At 30.3% G+C, this 22,210-nt stretch overlaps 1 protein-coding gene across 1 annotated transcript; it reads right to left on the reverse strand.

The window, feature by feature from the left end:
• Window positions 1-20,329: 20,329 nt before the first annotated feature.
• On the reverse strand, window positions 20,330-21,091 carry LOC126883645 (glycosyltransferase-like protein gnt13). Its single transcript, XM_050649300.1, has one exon. It carries the CDS (start codon window positions 21,089-21,091, stop codon window positions 20,330-20,332), a length of 762 nt encoding a protein of 253 aa, XP_050505257.1.
• Between the last annotated feature and the right edge of the window lie 1,119 nt (window positions 21,092-22,210).

Genomic DNA, 22,210 nt, shown 5'->3' on the forward strand with positions numbered 1-22,210 from the left:
GTTGTATGTACTTATAATTCAATCTACATTACAGTATTGTGAAATTGGATAGGCTAAACGCCGATGTTATAAGAATACCTCCGGGAACATGGTGAGACTCTAAACGAGAACCCTAACAACCATCTTGGGCCAACGAGGTCCCTAGACCTCCGAGTTTTTTAAAATACAATTACAGTCGAACCCGCTTATTAGAATAGCCTTCGTGCCAAACAAAAATATTCCTATAACCGGGATATTCTAATAACCGATCAGTGGTGGCTAGCAGAAATAAATGTACCGAATATACGTCATAATAGTACAACACACTTTGTACATGTACATACTGTATGTACATGTACATATATAGTATGTATGTACATGTACATACATACGTTATGTACATATATTATGTATATGGTTTTATTTCTGTTTATGTCAATAATAGTCTAAGAGCTGGGAGCGGATTTTGTGCGTGATAAGTAATATGGAAAAACTATACGGGGATATGTTGAATTAGTTGTGTACATGATTTTCACCAACGCGACGGCCGGAAACCAGAGTTGGGGCCGAGGGTAGTTATAAGGGGTCAAAGTCGCGGATTTTATTATTTTTTTTATGACGCTCATGATCGAGATAGTGCACCAAAATTTGGGAATAAGTAGGTCATGACGTACCTAAGTAAAATCTCTAGGGGCTCAACGCTGCGTGGCCGACAAAGGGGTGGGGGTAGGGGTGAATATAAAAAATATAACGGGTTTTTTGCGACGTTCGTGATTGAGATAGTGCACCAAAATTTGGGTATAAGTAGACCATGACATAAATAATTAAAATCCCCAGAGCCGGAAACTAGAGTGGGGAAGGAAGGTAGTTATAAGGGGTCAAAGTTACGTTTTTTATTATTTTTTTTTGTGACTCTCATGATCGAGATAGCGCGCCAAAATTTGGGAATAAGTAGGTCATGACGTAACTAAGTAAAATCTCTAGGAGTGGCACTCTGCGTGGTCGACAAAGTGGTGGGGCAGGGGTGAATATAAAAAAATGTAAGGGGTTTTTTGCGACGTTTGTGATTGAGATAGTGCACCAAAATGTGGAAATAAGTAGACCATGACATAACTTTATATAAGGGGTAAAAGTCGCGGTTTTATATTTTTTTTGTGGCGCTCATGATGGAGATAGTGCACCAAAATTTGGGAGTAAGTAGGTTATGACGTAAGTAAGTAAAATCTTCAGGGGCGGAATGCTGCTTGGAGTAATGCTGCTTGGGTGGTAGACAGGGGTGAGTATAAAAATATATGGGGGTTTCTTTGCCGTTCGTGATCGAGATAGTGCCCCAAAATTTGGGAATAAGTAGATCATGACATTACTAAGTAAAATCTCCAGGGGCGGAACGCTGCGTGGGGGACAAATGTTGTGCCGGGTCACAAAAAAAAATAATACACACTGCGACTTTGACCCCTTAAAACTACCCTCATCCCCAACTCTGGTTTCCGGCTCTGGGGATTTTACTTAGCTAAGTCATAGTCTACTTATTCCCAAATTTTGGTGCACTATCTCAATCTAGCACGTCGCAAAAATCCCCTTATATTTTTTATATTCACACCTACCCCCACCCCTTTATCGGCCACGCAGCGTTCCACCCCTGGAGATTGTACTTAGTTACCTCATAACCTACTTATTCCCAAATTTTGGTGCACTATCTCAATCATGAGCGTCACAAAAAAAATAATAAAAACTGCGATTTTGACCCCTTATAACTACCCTCATGCCCAACTCTGGTTTCCGGCTCTGAGGATTTTACTTAGTTATGTCATGGTCTACTTATTCCCAAATTTTGGTGCACTCTGTCAATCACGAAAGTCGCAAAAAAACCCCTTATATTTTTTGTATTCAACCGTGCCCCTCCCCTTAGTCGGCCACGCAGAGTGCCACCCCTGGATATTTTACTTAGTTACGTCATGACCTACTTATTTCCAAATTTTGGTGCACTCTCTCGATCATGAGCGTCACAAAAAAAATAATAAAAACGGCGACTTTGACCCATTATAACTACCCTCATCCCCAACTCCGGTTTCCGGCTCTGGGGATTTTACTTAGTAATGTAATGATCTACTTATTCCCAAAATTTGGTCCACTATCTCAATCACGAACGTCGCAAAAAACCCTTTATATTTTTTATATTCACCCCTACCCCCACCCCTTTGTCGGCCACGCAGCGTTCCGCCCCTAGAGATTTTACTTATTTACGTCATGGCCTACTTATTCTTAAATTTTGGTGCACTATCTCGATCATGAGCGTCATAAAAAAAATAATAAAATCCGCGACTTTGACCCCTTATATCTACCCTTGGCCCCAACTCTGGTTTCCGGCCGTTGGTGAAAGTCATGTACACAACTAATTCAACATATCCCCGTGTAGTTTTTCTATATTACTTATCACGCACAAAATCCGCTTCTATCTCTCCGACTATAATACAGTACCTAGTGTAATTATTACTTATTTTATTAAAACACCAAACTGCATTATCTGGGCATGCATACCGACACAAATAAGTATGAAATGTATGCAATATGTAGATATAGGTATAGGTAATATATTTTCTTATTAACATACATACAACAGACTTACTCTTTTTCTGGAAAAATACTCGGTAATACTATTTATTGTTTTGTTACATAAGATATTAGTCACTTGTTGCTCTAAAATATAATAAATAAAAAATTGACATTGGTTTTAAACTGCAGAAAATTCCTTACATATTAAGGAGAAATCTCACGACTAGGTCGAAGCGCGTGAAGCGACATTCTGAGTGAAATAAAAAAATGTAACAGAAAAAGATAAAAACTGAAGACTAAACCCTACGTGAAATACAGTAAACGCAATTTGAAATAGAGAAATTCCTCTCAAAATTTTGTGATTTACGATCCTTGAACAAATACATATGGTTATTTATGGTGAGCGTTGAGTGACATGGGTTGATGGTACAGGTATACATTTCAAAGACCCTTTCAGCTGGGCAAACCAGGGAATCCATCAGTGTCGTCGTAATTTTGTGGTCTAATTACGTTGGGTTTTAATTTTTATCATTGTGTGAATTAACCAATGTACTAATATTTTTAACGGCCCCACTGGCGCGGTGTAATAAATATTCTTGAAGGTAGGATGTCCAACCATGTGTCTGACCCATCTTATCACAATTTTACTAATTTTAACAGTCCTGTGGAGTTGTACTGTGCTCTCTGTCGTTCTCACTATTATATATATATATATATATATATATATATATATATATATATATATATATATATATATATATATTTGTACAAATATTTTCGACCGTACTGTGTTAAATAGTGATTTTTTGAATAACGGCAATTCGGTCAGATGAAATAAAACTCTATTTGTTCTAGGTCTCAATATTTCGTCACTATTTGGTGACTTCTTCAGGAGAAAACTGTAAATTTATTAAGATTAGATATGGACAAAAGACAAAACATTTCATTACTTACAACTATAAGAGTGATAATTTAAATTCGTTTAACATATTATATTGAACATTGACTTGAGAAATGACTGATGTTATTTTGACATATATTTCGGAGTTATGGTAACTGCAATATATTTTATGTTAATAGAATATTGTCTAATATTGAAAAAAAAATTTTTTTTAGTGAATACGTCAAAGTAAACAAGAGAAAGTATTTGCGAAATTTTAAGGTGGAAAGGTAATAGTAGACAAATGAAAAAGGACTTGAAGTATTTTAAATTGACTATAAAATGTAATCGATGGTACGTAATGAGTTAGTGTAAGACTGGTATTCAGAACTTGAATAAAAATAAGGTAGATTCATTGTTAGTAGATTAATTGAGTAATTTGTTTGTATTTTTTAAATTTTGGGAAAGAATGTTATGAATTACTTAGAATATTACAGTAGATATTACTCAAATGGTTAGTGTCAGTCTTATAATTAATTGATTCTGGAGTTTTGTTAATATGTACCATCTCAAGGAAGAGTCGTTTTTTATAGTTGTCAACTTGTTCCAAAATTTTTACATTATTAAAATCAAATTTATGTCTACTATTCATTTATTCATTTGTCTACTATTACCTTTCCACCTTAAAATTTCGCAAATACTTTCTCTTCTTTACTTTGACGTATTCACTAAAAAAAATTTTTTTTTCAATATTAGACAATATTCTATTAACATAAAATATATTGCAGTTACCATAACTCCGAAATATATGTCAAAATAACATCAGTCATTTCTCAAGTCAATGTTCAATATAATATGTTAAACGAATTTAAATTATCACTCTTATAGTTGTAAGTAATGAAATGTTTTGTCTTTTGTCCATATCTAATCTTAATAAATTTACAGTTTTCTCCTGAAGAAGTCACCAAATAGTGACGAAATATTGAGACCTAGAACAAATAGAGTTTTATTTCATCTGACCGAATTGCCGTTATTCAAAAAATCACTATATATATATATATATATATATATATATATATATATATATATATATATATATATTATTATCTCTCTTTGCCGACGTCTAAATTTTTAAATACCTGAAGCTCGTATCAACACGCCCTTCGACCTAGTCGTCAGATTTCTCCATTTATGCTGGCCACTCACTTACGGATATCGAAGAGGCCGAGCGACTGACAGGCGGTTAATTGAAGCCAAAATCACCACATATACGCAGTTTTTGTAAAGGCGTTGGCACGCTCGATCACAAAACTGCATGTGTGTGGCGTCTCAACTGCAGTTCATTAACTTAACTACTCAAATAACGGCCTTCAGTTCTGGCCTGCATGCCATAGCCTCTTCGATATCCGTAAGTGAGTGGCTAGAAAGCGGTTAAGGAGAAATCTGACGACTAGGTCGAAGCGCGTGTTGATACGAGCTTCAGGTATTTAAAAATTTAGACGTTGGCAAAGAGAGATAATAATATATATAATAGTGAGAACGACAGAGAGCACAGTACAACTCCACAGGACTGTAAAATTAGTAATATTTACTTTGTGATAAGATGGGTCAGACACATGGTTGGACATCCTACCTTCAAGAATAATAGACCGCGCCAGTGGGGCCGTTAAAAATATTAGTAGTTGGTTAATTCACACAATGATAAAAATTAAAACCCAACTGAAAGGGTTTTTGAAATGTATACCTGTACCACCAACCCATGTCACTCAACGCTCACCATAAATAACCATATGTATTTGTTCAAGGATCGTAAATCACAAAATTTTGAGAGGAATTTCTCTATTTCAAATTGCGTTTACTGTATTTCAGGTAGGGCTGAATCCCGTCTTCAGTTTTTATCTTTTTCTGTTACATTTTTTTATTTCACTCAGAATGTCGCTTCACGCGCTTCGACCTAGTCGTGAGATTTCTCCATATTATTATGTATATTATTTACAAGGGGTTATTTATGACTTGTTTCTGACCAACTGTTTCTAAAAATCTTTTAACAGACAGTGACCAACGTGGGTGGTAGGTGAGTAATAAGAATATTTTTACACAATTGAAAAAGTAGGTACCTATTCGGGATCGGAAATAAATAATTTCGTTCCACGTGTTCTGTTTGTAAAAACTTTATTTATCAAACTAATCTACTTAACAATAAGTTGATTAATGTAGATTGAACACTAAAGCCGAATTATAAAGTTCATAAGTTGCGTGATCGAACATTCAAAATACAAAGACTCACTACCTGTCCAGATATGGGTATAAATACCCATTGAAGGAAATGTCTTTCTTTTCTAGAACGTGGAAATGTTCTTTTACGACGCGAAGAATGCGTCGTGTCGTTCCACAATATGTAGTAAACAGGAAAGTTCCGATTGGAGTGGCTACTTAACTCCTCCCTGTGTAAGATCGGAAAATAACACTGGTTTATTTTGCGATGATGTAAGATGATTTTCTTTCTGATTTTCAAGTCCTTTCTTAAAGTTCTATTGTCTCTTCTCTTCTGTATGAATGGAACTATCACTTTAAAATTATAAATGATTATTAAAACAGTTATTGTGATTATTATTAGTTTCACTTAGATTCACTTTTACACTTTCACATTTGTTTTTAATCCTTGTCTTAATAGTTGACTCGAAGTTTTCTGGTGTCTGGTAGTAATAGTAGTTTTCAATCTCTGATCATTCTTCTGCTGTGGACCATTCTTTTAAAGAGTTGAGTAATAGGAATGGTTATTTAGGTATGATTATTTGGTTTTGTATAGGTACAGGGTATAATTGAAATATTTAAATCTGATGTCAAAAGAACATGAATTTTAAAAATTATTAAATTATTTTTGATTATTATTTGAATTGCGAATAAGTTGTAATAATTCATTAAGTTATTTAATTTAAGAATTTCTAACGAGTCATACAGTTTTGTTTCTATAATCATATTTTGTAAATTATTAGGTGTTATAATTGAATTATGTAAAACATTTAAGCAAACAAGATAGCAATCTAAATGTTATAATTACATTTTATATACTTTGTAATTCAAATATTAAATTATTGACAGTCATTAATAATTTGAAGATATATATATTCTTTTTTTTATTATTATTATTAAATCATTAAAAAAATTTTTACAATTATTTGAATTTGTTTATTGATCATTTTTTTTTATTGGTAGAAAGTGTTTCAAAGGTCTTAGTGTACTTTTACGTTAACTCAGTTAAGATAGTTCGAAATTTTGATATATCATTATACAATTTATTTTAATTTTTCGACAATGTTTTTAAATAATTAGTAATATAATTTTCCTCTTTGGCATTTAGTGTTCCTTATCGTTAATAATTCCTCGTTTTCTTCCAATGGGTCTTATATACGATTCTATTTTATTAATAATTAACTTACTTAAATGTATTCGTTATTTAATTTCGTATCCAATATATTTGAATATTACCTCTTTTTTATATAACTAATTTTAGATTATTTAATTCATATAATATCTTACTTGCTATGTCGTAAGGACAACTTATATTTATGTGATAATATAAAAATATGCTTATCCGTAATTAATTTGCAGTTCCCTGTTTGCACAGATAAAGTCAGATTCTTGATTTCCTTAATTTCTAGGGTTAAATGTTTGTTCCGTTGGAGGAATAATATTATCGTCATTTAGAAACTTCATTGTCGCTTAGAACACTTGTAACAAAACGTTGTGGTTTAAGCATTCGTAAATGATAAATTTTATCATCTGATTTTATTTTATTATTTTGTATTAATTCTGGATTATTAACTTCTTTATAAGGTTGGGATGCTTTCTGATTTCGTGAATCGTTATATTTTTTTCTGTAAATAGGTTTATTCAAATCGATTTTTAATTCTTGAGTTTTATTTATATTTGCTTTATTTAAATTGTTTGTTTGTTTTGTTATTAATTTTCTTCTTATTAATTCCGATAATTGCTCTAAATTTTGTGAATGTTCATGAATATAGTTTGTTAGTTTCTCATTTTCATTTTGTTCAAATGGGTCTTTGTAATCTAGTTTTCCTCTTAATATTTGGAATGGAGTAAAATCAAGACTTGAATGAATGCTATTATTATAGGTTAATATGGCATAATTTATTAGTTGGGAAATATTTAAATTTGGTTTTTCTTCTTTTAATATTCTCAATGCTTCGATAAGAGTTGAATGAAATCTTTCGATTGGACTATTACTGTTAGGATTGTAAGCAGTAGTATAATGTATTTCAATGTTATGTAATTTACAAAAATCTTGAACTACGTGGTTTTTAAATTCTGTACCATTGTCACATGTAATTTTTAGTGGTAATCCGTAGTGACTAATAAAATGAATTAATTTATCTGTAATTTCAATTGCATTGTTTGAATTTATAGGATATGCTTGTCCAAATTTCGAAAAACTATCGATAATTGTAATTAGAGTTTGATAACCAAATTTGAAAGTGTCTATATTTATTATTATTTCCAATTGGTGTTGGCTTTAATACTAACGAATATGGGTGTCTTTCATATTTTGATTTTTGACAACTGTCACATATATTAATGTAATTTATTACATCTTGATCCATTTTGGGCCAATAAAAATGTTTCTTTAAAGCAGCTAAGTTCACGGTTCTTAGACATTACTACGGTTGCCTAAATCGACTAACCAATGAAAATTAAGGGTGAAATTACGTCACGAGAGTTTACTGTCATTTGAATCGTAATATGATTTTTTTCGAATCCTGAGAAAACCAAGTATTTTAGAAAAATTTAAACGCAGGATGCAAGATTACATTATTACCGAGGGCGGAAAGCCCCTTAGAATAAACAAGCAGATTCTATTGAATGAAATATTTGAAATTAAATATCACACTTCTCTTTTATTTTCAGCCCTGTAACTTATTAAAATAAACATTATAGAAGTTTTCAGGTACTTTCAACCCTCGGTAATAATGTAGTCTTTTATTCTGAGTTTAAATTTTTCAAAAATATTGATTAGTTTTCTCAGGATTCGAAAAAAATGAATACAATTAAACCACATTGAGAATTTTGGCATGCGTCAAAATTTTGCATTAACTCAATGTAAAATTGTGAACTGTTGAATTCCAGCTTCCCTAATAATTATTGTACATCAAAAGACATTAGAAACTATTTGTAGAGGATTGAAATCTGTATTGGAAATAACTGTTAAAATTGGTCTACGTAATTAAACATATTCCAAAATTTTGTAAAAATGCAATACATTTCAGTTTTCAGCCCAAACTTAGGCCACACACAATGCAATAATGTTCACATTTTTGAACTGTCAATATTTTTATTTTATCATCTATTGTTTAAAAACAATACAGTTGATAAGATACCCTCAGTTGCGGAGAAAGGATTAATAATAAAGATTTTTTTATTCTGTCAATGGTATGAGCACTGTCAGTTAAATAGTAACGTGTGGCCTTACTTTTACACGCATACCTATTGTGGCAAATGTATCATATTTTTCAAAATTTTGGAATGCATTTAAATCGTAGAACAATTTGAACTTTTGATTTTAATACAGATTTTAATTCTCTACAAGTATTCTCTCATGACTTTTGATGTAAAATAATTAGGGAAGCAGGAATTCAACAATTCAGAATTTACATTGAGTTTCCTATGGCTCTTTTTACGATTCACCACCCCGTATAAGATAAAATGTGTACTATTTGTCTAATTATTTCATAATAACACAAATAATACACATATATACACAATAACACAGATTCAATGATCGAAAATCATTTAAAAATATGGGACTGTAAACTCTTGTGACGTAGAGTCAAAAATATAAGTCTCCCCACCACCGTCGGACAAGACAACCGTAATAAAGTCTAATAACCGTGAGCTAAGTTTTCATTTATCCCTCGATGAGTAGTTTTCGTTTCGTGAAAAAATTGAATTTTTTCTTTCTGTTCAGTTTCTTCCGTTATATCTTTTAAAAGTATATTTGAAATCACTATAGAAAATGAATTATTTTTGAATTTTTCTGTCATCTAATTAATAAATGGTATTTTAAAATTTTCGTTCTTAAAATACAAACAAAATGTAACATTTGGTTTTATCGTTTCTTTTATAAGATTAATCCAATATTTTTCTGTTGAATTTTCTGATATATTCCAATAATGTCTATTCTTATCAAATATTTTTTCAAATGAATGTTTTATATTACTATTTTTACTGTCTCTAATTATTATTTGATTTTTATATGTATTAATACTTTTTTCGGTAAAAGGAATATTTAAAATAGGATTTTCTGAATTTGAATGTACTGTTTGTGAGTCATTAATTGTTAATGTTTCTTTAGACGGTTTAGATATTACGTTTGTGTGACTTATTTCATTAGCTGGATTTATTAAAATATTTTGTAGTACTTTTATTTTTGGTTTATCTTTATTTTCTTCTTGAGTACTTTCAGGTAATATTTGATCTAATAATTCTTGATTTATTATAGGTAATTCATTTTGAGAATATAACATATCTTTGTATTCATTATCTAACATTTCGTTTTCATCAAATTGCGCTATTATTGATAATCTATCATCGTTTTCTTCTATTGGGTTAATTTCTACTCGAGATAATGCATCTGCGTTACTATTTAATTTACCTTTTTTATATATTATTTTATAATCAAACTCTTCTAATTTTAGTCTCCATCTTACAAGTTTAGAATTAGGTTCTTTTAAGGAAAATAGCCATTGTAATGGTTTATGATCGGATATTATATTGAATTTTGGTCCAAATAAATAAGGTCTAAAATATTTAACTGCATAAATAATAGCTAATAACTCTTTTTCAATTGTACTATAATGAGTTTCAGATTGAAGTGTTCTCGAAGCATATGCAATTGGTAAATCGTTTCCGATGGGTCCTTGTGATAAAACTGAACCAATAGCATAATTTGAAGCATCTGTTGTTACGTTAAAAGGCTTTGAAAAATCTGGATATTGTAATATTGGATCATTCATTAATATATTTTTACATATTTCAAATGTTTGAATAAATTCTGCCGTATGTTTTACTTGATTTCCCTTTTTTAAAGAAACTGTTAAAGGTTTCGTTAATTTTGCAAAGTTTTTTATAAATTTTCTATAGTATCCGATTAATCCTAAAAATGATTTTATTTGTTTCTGTGTTTTAGGTATAGGAAACTTTTGTATTGCCAATATTTTCTTTGGATTTGGTTTAATTCCATCAGGTGTTATTACGTGGCCTAAAAATTCTACACTTTTACATAAAAATTCTGATTTGTCCAATTGTAATTTTAATTCTGCTTCTTCTAATCTTTGAAATACAAGTTTTAAATTATTTATATGTTCTTGTAACGATGTTAAATAAATTATTATATCATCCATGTATACGAGACAAATTTTTTCAATTAAATCATTAAGAATTGAATCCATAACTCTTTGAAATGTTGAGGGAGATCCTTTTAATCCAAAAGGCATTCTTAAAAATTCGTATTTGCCATGTTCTACCATAAATGCTGTTTTTTCAATTGAATTTGGTTCCATTTCTATTTGATGAAAACCTGATGCAAGATCTAATGTAGTAAAATAATTTGATCTTCCTAATCTGTCTAATATATCGTTAATATTAGGAATTGGATATTTATCATCTATTGTTTTCTCATTTAATTTTCTGTAATCAACAACTAGTCACTAGTCTCCATTTTTGTTTTCCACTGGCATCTAACTTTTTTGCGACAATTAGCTAACTACTCACAAGTTAAAATTACAACTAAAAATGTAAAAACGTTAGCATCACTGTATACAAAAACTAAAACACCTATTGGTATTATGGAAAACTCTAATGTAGTGTACAAGATACCATGCGGAAATTGTGAAAAATCATACATCGGACACACATCTAGAAATCTAATAGGTAGATTAACGTCACACAAAAGCGATCTAAGAAATAACAAAAATACATGTGCATTAGTAAACCATGCACTAAATAAAAATCATTCATTCAACTTCAATGAAACAACGATATTGAAACATGAGAACCAACTTAATAAAAGGGAATTTCTTGAAATGGTATGCATAAATAAAAATCAATGTGTGAATAAAAAAACTGACATAAATAAACTAAGTAACATCTACAATTACATTTTATCTTATGATAAATAATATTTTAATTAAAAAACACTAAATTCCTTAACTAAATTTCATTAAATTAAATTTTCAAATTTTGGCACCACTTTAATTTTTTATTAACCAAAGAATAATTGGCAAAATTCATATATCTAGATATACCTACTCTAATTTAAAGTATACTAATATTGAATAATCTAATACTAGTTTATAACAACTTCAAATAAACAGATATTGGTATTCTTTTTGACATTACTTGAAATGTCTTTCTGGCATTAGTCAAATTTAAAACTAAATTAAATCAGATCTTTCCTCATATTTTTTTACAAATTGGAACATTGTTATTTGGATTATATAAAATAGAAATTTATATACATTATGTTTTGTAAAAATGTTTACTTTATGGAATAACCTCAAGTTGTAAGTTTTTTATGCTTTTATATACAATGTACTTTATCTCTAATTTCATTGTATTTATCATATACTTATTTTAGCTTATCTTGAAAAAGCAAATAAATTTTGCGAAAGCTCGATAATAACAAAGAATTTTACTTATCCTGCCCCTAAAAAATAAGTGACTGCAACCCCAAAACAAAACTATTATACATAGTATCAGTCAATATTACCAAACTACTTTATATATATATATATATATATATATATATATATATATATATATATATATATATATATATATATATATATATATATATATATATATATATAAAAGACCAAGTTTTTCAACCTAATAAAAATATTTGTAAATTAAATATTTTTAAAAGATTTTTAATTGAAAAACTTTATTGGCCCATTTCCTGGTGACAACCTCCAAGGCTTCTACAATATGCAAGCACATGGATGCTGCAGTGAAGACTAAGGGGAAGGAATTCTACACTATGCAATTCACAACCCCCGTCTGCAGCGTGGTAAAGTTCCAGCGGAAAATGGAAATGGGCCAATAAAGTTTTTCAATTAAAAATCTTTTAAAAATATTTAATTTACAAATATTTTTATTAGGTTGAAAAACTTAGTCTTTTATTTAGCAGATGCCGCTAGGCACCTAATACCATCTCGTCAGTTGCGGTGGGAGATGGATATGTCGAAGATTTTTACCTGGGCCAGAGAAAAGCAGCCTATGCAGTCTCTGATGAACCTCTAAAAAGAGGTGAAATCGTCGATAAGAGTGCTGGCTGCACTCTCTGATCTGAGTAAAAATTAAGACAGTTTTGGTTTCGCACCGCAACTGAATGAATAAAAATGGTATACATTTATATATATATATATATATATATATATATATATATATATATATATATATATATATATATAATATCGGTTTACAACGTTCTTCGAGGTCTTCCGATTTCCAATCTCCATCTCGTTTTGTCATTCCATAGATCGTCCTCGAGTTCTCTGTCCCTGATTTCTCTATCAACTCCTTCTCTCCAACTTCTTCTAGGCCTTCCTGGTCTGCGCCTTCCTCTTGTTTGCCATTCGAGGATTTGTCTTGGTATTCTATTCTCCGGCATTCTCCTTACGTGTCCGTACCAGCTGAGTTGTTTCGTCCTGATGTCGTCAACAATAGTATGTGTAACTCCCATGATTTCTCGGACTCTCTCGTTTGTTATTCTGTCGCGTCTAGATATTCCCGCCGAACGGCGCCAGAAGTCCATCTCTGTTGCTCTAAGCATTTTCTCTGTTCTGTCTTTTAGCGGCCAAACTTCGCATCCATATGTTGTGATGCTTTTTATTATAGTGTTATATATTCTTTTTTTATTTTCCTTAGAAATATTTTTATCCCACAGTACGCTGTTCAGTAAGGATATGCCTTTCCTTCCCTGTATATTTCGTTCCTTAATAGCTGCATCTAATTTTCCGTCTTGAGTGATTTTTACTCCCAGGTATTTGTAGTCTTCACATAATTTTATTTCTTGGTTTTCCTCTACTTGGAGGCTATGTTGGTCTCCTCCGATATTCATGTATTCAGTTTTTTCCATATTCACTTCTAGACCCCACTCTGTAAACTCTTCTAATAGTTTTCGCATCATGTAACTAAGATCTTCAGAATCATGTGCGATGATCACCTGGTCATCCGCAAAGCACAGCGTGTACAAAGTTGAGTCCGTTAGTGGTATGCCCATATTCGTACATTTTTTCTTCCATTTATTGAGTGCTGCTTCGAGGTATATTTTGAATAGTGTTGGTGAGATACAGCATCCTTGCCTTAGTCCTTTAGTTACTGTGAATCCAGGTGTTATGAGATTTCCCGTTTTAATTCTTGTTGTTTGTTGGTAGTACAACGTTTTTACGGCTTCAACCAATTCTATATTTACATTTGTTTTCTCCAGTGCCTCCCATAATTTAACCAGTGGGACACTATCATACGCTTTTCTAAGGTCTACAAACATCAGATGGACGTCTTGGCCACGAGCAACTTTCTTTTCAATTATCTGAGTAATGGAGAAAACATGATCTATTGTAGATCGACCTGCGCGAAAACCAGCCTGTTCTTCGGCTTCCATATTTTGGTATTCTTCTTCTATTCGATTTTTAATAAGTTTTCCATATATTCTGCTGATACTACTAGTGACTGCAATTCCTCTATAGTTTTCAGGTTTTGATTTATCTCCCTTTTTGTGGATAGTGCTCAGATGTGATTCTTTCCATTCTTCAGGTATTTCATGGTTATTCAAGCATTGCTGGAAAAGTTGTCTTAGCCGCTTAATTAGAACTTTAGGTCCATATTTGATGAGTTCCGGAGCTATATTTCCTGGGCCAGATGATTTGCCATTCTTCAACTGTTTGCATATGGTTTCGACTTCTCTCTCATTTACTCTGATTGGTGATCCTATCAACCTGACGCCTTATATACCGTTGGATTGTATCTGTTTGAAGGGCTCTCTTGTCTCTGTTAGTAAATCTTCAAAGTATCCTTTCCAAGTTTGTGGTGATCTGAATAGTGTCTTTCTTTCTGTCGTTTCTTAAATTTTTTAATAGTTTCCAACTTTCTGAACTTTGGCTTCCACCTATGTATGTATTTAGCATGGTACACTTTTTTGTCCAGGATTCGTTTTTCTTTTGACATATTTTTCTTCTGACCCTCGCTTGCATTCTTTTATAATGTATTCTGTCTTCCACGTTTTTTGTGTTCAGATATTTTTGATACAATTCTCTTTTCTTTGTTATTTCCTGCGAAATATCTTGATCCCTCCAATACGGTTTTCGATGTATGGTTTTTTCATATCGCCCTAGTGCTTCTAAGGCAGCGGCGTGTATACATTCTTTGATGTTTTCGTATGACTGATTCACATTTCTGGTATTATCTTCCGTTTCAATTAGTTTTTCTTCCAGTCTACGTTTATATAGGTTTTTAACACTTTCTTGGTGTAAACTATTCAAATTGTATCATACTTCTTGGAGCTGTTCATTTGAATGATTACCTTGCGGTGTTTCTTTTTCTATCTTTGGTGGAAATGAAATATCTGAACGTAGGAGATAGTGGTCACTGCCACAAATTGGTCCTCTACATGCTCTCATATCTGTTATAGTTACGGTGACCATATGTACTTATTTAAGTAGGACAGTACTTATTTTTAAATATTGTCCTAATGTACTTTAAAACCTTTCTAAGGACACGCGAATGTACTTATTTTTTCTAAAAAATGAATATTTTTATCTTTTACTACTTTTAAACAAATTTCTTTGTATACTGTTCTAGGTATTGCAGCTTTTGTTTTGATGGTTTCCAATATTTCCATTCTTTTGTTGACTCTTCTCATGACTTCGTTGTTTGTTACAGGCTCGGTCCATGCTATCTTCAGGTACCTTTACCCACAATTCAAATGCTTCCAACTTTTTAGTAGTCGACGCGTTAATTGACCATGCTTCTATCCCGTTAAAGCAGAGTCGAGAAATATAACACCTTGCCAGCCTAACTCTCAAGTCTTAATTATTTCAGTTCTCTTGCACAAACTACCTTTCTCCTTTTATTGAAGTTGGTTCTTGCCTTCTCTATTCGAACTTTGATTTCTTTGGAGTAACCGTTTGTGTGATTAATTATTGTGCCAAGATAGTTGTAGTTTTCAACTTGTTCTAAAGTTTTACCTTTAATTGTCAGGCTTTTATCATTATTTTGGGTTTTTGATATCCTCATAAATTTAGTTTTCTTGATGTTTATTGATAATCCATATTGTTCTCCATACTCAACTATCTTGTTCATTAGCTTTTGGAGGTCTTGGAGGGTGTCCGCTATTATGATAGTGTCGTCCGCACATCTAATGTTGTTAATAATTGGCGTTCCATTTAGGTACCTTTATTCCTGCTGTTTCTCCCTCATGAACTTTTTTCATAATTTCTTCGGAGTATGCATTTAATAGTAGTAGTGACAATACACACCCCTTTCGCACTCCTCTTTTAATTTCGAACTCTTCTAATGTGTGTTCGTTAATGCGTATGTGTGCCTGCTGTTTATAATATAGATTTGTTATAATTCAAAGGTCATTGTATTGTAACTGTTTTGCTTTTGAGGACGTCCATTAGCTCTTTGTGGCGGACTTTATCGAAAGCTTTGTTGTAATCTATGAAACAGACGTACATATCCTGGTTCACATCCAAGCATCTCTGGATTAGTAGTGTAAATCCAAAGTGGGTTTCTTCAATATCCATATCAAGTGTTTGGTAAATGCGTTTATGAATGATCTTTAAAAACATTTTAAGTGTGTGAGACATTAGGCTTATGGTGCGGTGGTGGTACACAAAACTTCACCACACAAGTGAAACATTTTTACACAAAATGTGTAACCTACCTAGAAAACTGGAGTTCAAATTTTCATAAATTTAAACTATTCAAAAGCATAGATCTAAAGCGGGCTCCACACTCTCGGCGAAGTTACTTCGCCAAAATTGACCGAAGTCCGAAGTACCCTCTCTACACACTCGTTCTACTTCGCGAGGAAGTGTGATACCGACAAAGAGCGGTGCGATACCAACAAAGATCCCTTTGACCAGACCGACAGAGAATGGAAGTAGAACGAAGTGAAGCAAAGTTACACAAGGTGGCCGTCTACACTCTCGTACTTGTTGAACCTCGATCGACTTCGGCGAGAGTGTGGAGCTCGCATAAGAAGTGAAATAACATGGAACGATGTTTGTTATTCTCTCGAAACTTTTAAATTGTATACCAAGGCAACCATGTGAAACGAAGATCAACTCTTTGACGAACTGGGAATTTTTAAAGACGTGGCTACAAGTGAAAAAATTGCTGAGTGGAACAGAGAAGAAACAATAGTCAGGATCGATGGCTTAAAGTTTTTAAGTGTGTAGATCAATTCAAACTGAAAAACTTTGTGAATGAACTGAAAGACAAATATTATGCGAATTTATTTTTTGTCTTCCGGGTACTAGTGCGGCTATCGAGCGTTTATTTTCTGTAATAAATAATTATTATTGGACGTCGGAAAAGTCACAAATGTCCATATCCACTCTCAAAGCAGCGATGCTGGTATACGCAAGTTCTGATGAGACTTGTATGAAATGTTTCATTTACTTCAGTCGAAGCACCTTCTTAAATTAATTTTAAATTCAGAAAAATATGAATGATGCAAAAAAATGGAAGAAGTTGAGGCTATTCCAGGTCCCTCATCTAAAAACTCTTAATTACAGGCTTGTAACTTCTTCAGAGTTAAAGTAATGTGTTATGTTTAGTTTAATTGATATAATTTTTTATGTTTAGCTACATAGTTTATTTATTTTTAATGCAAAAAAGTTATATTTGTCCAATAACAAGATACATTTTGCCTTTTTAATACATTTTTGTTTTTTGTACTTTTTTTTCTTTCAAAAGATATGGTCACCGTAGTTATAGTAATACATCATAAATATATATATATATATATATATATATATATATATATATATATATATATATATATATATATATATATGTATATTAATATTTGTCCATCTGGTAATGACGTTTTTATTTGTTTAATCATTGATGCATGAGGAGGTATTTCAACCTTTTGATAACTAAAATCTGTTCTATAATTCAACGGTATTCTTATAAAATTATTGTACAAACATTTGTTTTTTAAATCTACATTTAAATCTAAATTTCTCAAATCGCGGACTCCAAGTAATACATCATAAAAATCATGAAAATCGAAAAGTACAAAATCAAACCAATCATATATTTGAAATTCTTCTAACAATGGTAATTTTGCACTACTATCTGCAGTTTTTGTTCCCGTACAAGTCATAATTGGTGTATTTTTCTTTCTTATTTGGTCTGGAAAATTAGTTTCAGCAATAATTGGACGTAACATAGACATATGACATCCTGTATCAATTAATAAACGTAGCGGAGGATTTTTTAAAGTAACGAAGGGTAATGAATTTTGCAATTCATTATTAATTTCATACGGTGGTTCATAATAATTTCTTTTTAATGAAATCCGATTATCTATTTGTTCATTATAATATTCTTGTTCATTGTCATATTGTTTTGATTCATTGTTTTTAGGGGAGTGCATTTAGATTTCACTTCGGAAAAAATCAAACAAGATAAAACTTTTTGTAATTTCATTAAGAAATGTTTAATAAACAACATATCAAAAAGTTCTCCTCGAGAAGTGGGTGCTTCATTTTTTATTAAGCAAATGAACAGCGAAGTTAGATGTTTTTCTAAATAACTCCGAAAATATAATTTTTAGAAAAAAACTGACTTGACCATTGAAAAATTCAGAAAATTTTACAAAAAAAAACTTATATAAAGATTTTTCTAAAATTAAATCTCTAGCTTCTGTAATTTTTTATTTATAACGTAACATAACTCACACATATTGGCGCACTGTAAACTAGCGTTGGAAGAAGTGCACGGTTGAGTTTTTTTAATGTAATTCTTTAACTAATGGATCAAAAGAAATTTTACAAATTGGACATGAAAGAAGATGAAATAAGCTATCCTATGGTTGTAATAAAAAGAAATAAAATGTATGGACACAAGTACGGTGTGGGCGGAAAGTGAGTCTTACATGAATTTTGTTTAAAAATGATTTAAAAATGTGTAACTACTACAATTTTACTTATAAAACTCTCAAATTTGCACAACTTAACTCTCAATCATCTTACTGTACGATGTTTTATTCAAAAAAATCTCAAAAATTTAATTCAAATAATACGATGTCTCAAAAAATTTAATTTTTGAAAACTTCGTAGTTTTACAGAATTCCCACCAATTTAAGACGGTATGACTCAAGTTTGAATAAATCTAATACAATTTTTTTGCTATTTTTTTAAAGCTTGGAATGTAATCTTTAAAAAACACTGAATTATTTTAGTTTAAAAATGAAATAAACAATTTATTTTTGGGAAAACTAAGAAAGATAACAAAAATGTAATACAAAAACCGAAAATTACCAGCTGAAAAAATGTATATACAGAGTGATCAAAACTTTTCTCTGTAAAACTTACCTAAAATATATTTAATAATAAGCTTCAACAATAATAAATGTTCAACAAAAAAATTTTTTTTAGATCTTATACAGTATGTCTGCGTAACTTGGAACCTATTGATAACTTTTTTAATATCAGTTTTACGAAAAAAAGTTATTCTTTATAAAATACTCTGCATCGTATATAACATAAGACGCAACCATCAAATATCAAATTTTTTTAATTTTGTACGAGGTATGTCAAAAAATATGAATTTCACTCAAGAGTAAAGTACTTTTATATTTCACAATAGCGAAAATTTTTATAAAGAAAAGTTGTTTGGAATTAAAAACTATGTTCCAATATATAATTGTATCCTTCTAATCGAAAATTTGTTTTTTTTTTCATATTCTTTCTAATACATTTTAATTTTTAATATTATTGTGAAAATTATTTGTTTATCTTTTTTTTAAGAATGAAATTCCATATTTGTTTGATTGGATTCTACTTGTTTTTCATTTAAATATCCGCCATTTTGGCGATTCAACAACCTGTTAAAAATAAAGACAATAAATGTTTTAGAAAAATGTTCTTTTTTATGTTCTTTTTAGAAAATCCACATTTTGGATCCGCCGTTTTATAGATTATAATGTTAACATTTAAGTTAGCTTTATCAAAGCTCTCAAAAATAAATATATGTAGAAATAAATACATTTTGTAAAGAAATTATGATTTTACAACTATTTTTTAAGTTATCGGCCATTTTGGATCTGCCATTTTATAATTTAAATTATCAAAATTTGATTCAGGTTCAGCAACCTCTCAAAAATATCCACATATATGTAAACAAACACATTTTATAAAAAAAATTCGGATTTTACAACTACTTTTTAAGGATTTTTAGGAAAAAATCCGCCATTTTGAATCCGCCATTTTGAATTTGCAAATTTTAATGTCAGATTCGGGTTCAGCATAATCAAAACTAAAATAAAAACATTTTTTATCAAAATAAAATCTTGAATTCACCCATATTCTTAACATTATTTATACAAAACAATTGTTATTGTTTAAACAATTAATAAACAATTAGCGGCGAAATTTGTGAGTAGAACTTTTTACTTTAACATATTTATAAACTAACAAAAAAAGTTTTAGAAAAATATAACCTTGTTTGATTTTTTCCGAAACATTGTATCTTTTCGTTCTAATTGCACTCCCCTATTTGTGTATTGTACATTTCTTCTGCTATAAAATTTGCTGGTCCTGTTTGTTGAAAATAGTTATTTCTGTAGTTTTGTCTTGGATATGTATATCTAGTACTTGTTAGTCATTGGTTGAGGAGGTCCTGTTGGTTTATTCGAATTTCTTGGAGAAAATACATTTTTTTATTAGGTCGTTTATTTTGTTGATTATAATATGTTTTAGGAGGAATTTGTCTTTGATGAATATTTATTGATTCTCTAGGAAATGTTTGTTCATTTTGAACATTATGTGTTTGATAATTTGGACTTTGATAATTTTGTTTGTTATCATATCTTTGATTTACATATTGATTGTATCTTGGATAATATTGTTTTTGAGGAAGGTAATTAGAGTAATTATTATTATGACGATTTTGATTCAAGTTTGTATTTTTATTGTCTTGGTAAAGAGAATTTAATCGTTGTTCTCTATAATAATATCGATTTATAGTTTCACATGCATGGTTCATATTTCTGGGATTTTGCATGTCTAATATTGTTCTTAAACTGTCATTAACATTGCCCATTAATACATCTAGAGCATTTCCTTCATTTTGTTCAATAAGATTCAATTTTCTTTCTTGTGTGACATTAGGATCCGATTTTATTTTTACTTCTAATCGAGATTTTGAAGATTTTACTCTGTTAATATAGTCTAATATGTTTTCTTTTGTTAATGTTTGTCTATCAATACGATCTCCAAATTGTTCTCTCAAAGCATTTCTGATTTGTGGCCAAGTATTAAGATCTGGCCTACATAGAATATATGTTTGGGCATTTTTCGTGATTTTAGAACGTAAAGCATTAAATACGAACTCATTTAGATTATTATCTGCAGAAACGAACATATTGTAAAATTTATCGCAACTATTTAAAAAGCATTCTAACTGAGACGTATCTTCTTCGAATATTGGTAAAAATTCAGAGTATATTTTAGCTGTGTTAGCAGCAATTTGAATATTTTCAAGCGACACTTTTTTTAATAATAATAATTATTTTTAATTTGAATCACTTTCTAACGTCAAATATCAAAAATATTAAAAATAATAATTTTTCCTTAATAATTTTGTATAAAATACTTCACATATAAATATAAATATACATATATATGTATATATATATATATATATATATATAATAATACTCGTATTTTGGCACAGTCTGATAACTATAAAAGTAGATTATTTCTGGAGATGTATCACATTAACAAAAATAAAAAAACTTTAAATTACAAAACAGACACTGGACAGTTAAGTAACATATATTGTAATATATTGAATAAAATTTACAATAATCATTAACTTAACACTCGCCTTAATAAACAACTAACCTTAATAATTAAAGTAATAGTATTCCTCTAATTGTTCTTTTGTTGTTATTTTTTGCGTTTGAGTCATTTTATGTGTTTTGTCTTATTACTGTAACGAACGTGCTTCAGACCTTTCCTTATATTAATTTTAAGATGCATTTTAATATATGACAGTAACAATTTTTATTTTAATGTCAATGTTATTTATTTGTGAAATCTTTTAACTTTATGTAAGTATTTTAAAATCTAGTTTGTACGTCTTTGTAAGTTGTTAAAATTGTTGTTACAGTATACTCCTGAAGAAGCCATCAAAAAAATGTGCGAAATATTGAGTTTTTAGAAAAAATAAAGATTTTTTATTATAGACCACATACTGATATTTCCTACAGATTTATATATATATATATATATATATATATATATATATATATATATATATATATATATATATATATATTTAAAAACATAAGATGTAGATCTTTGAAACACACTCAGTGAACCAAAGATCCAAGGTTATTGGTTTAACGACCACTCGTACGAAATCAAATAGATGAAATAGAGAATGTGGAAAAATCCCCTTACGAACAATTCACACATCCACCATTTCGGGCTGGGAAAAATTTTTCGAATAGAATCAAAGATCCAAACACCAGTTCTT

This window comes from Diabrotica virgifera, chromosome 4 (assembly GCF_917563875.1).
Source record: "Diabrotica virgifera virgifera chromosome 4, PGI_DIABVI_V3a".
Taxonomy (NCBI): domain Eukaryota; kingdom Metazoa; phylum Arthropoda; class Insecta; order Coleoptera; family Chrysomelidae; genus Diabrotica; species Diabrotica virgifera.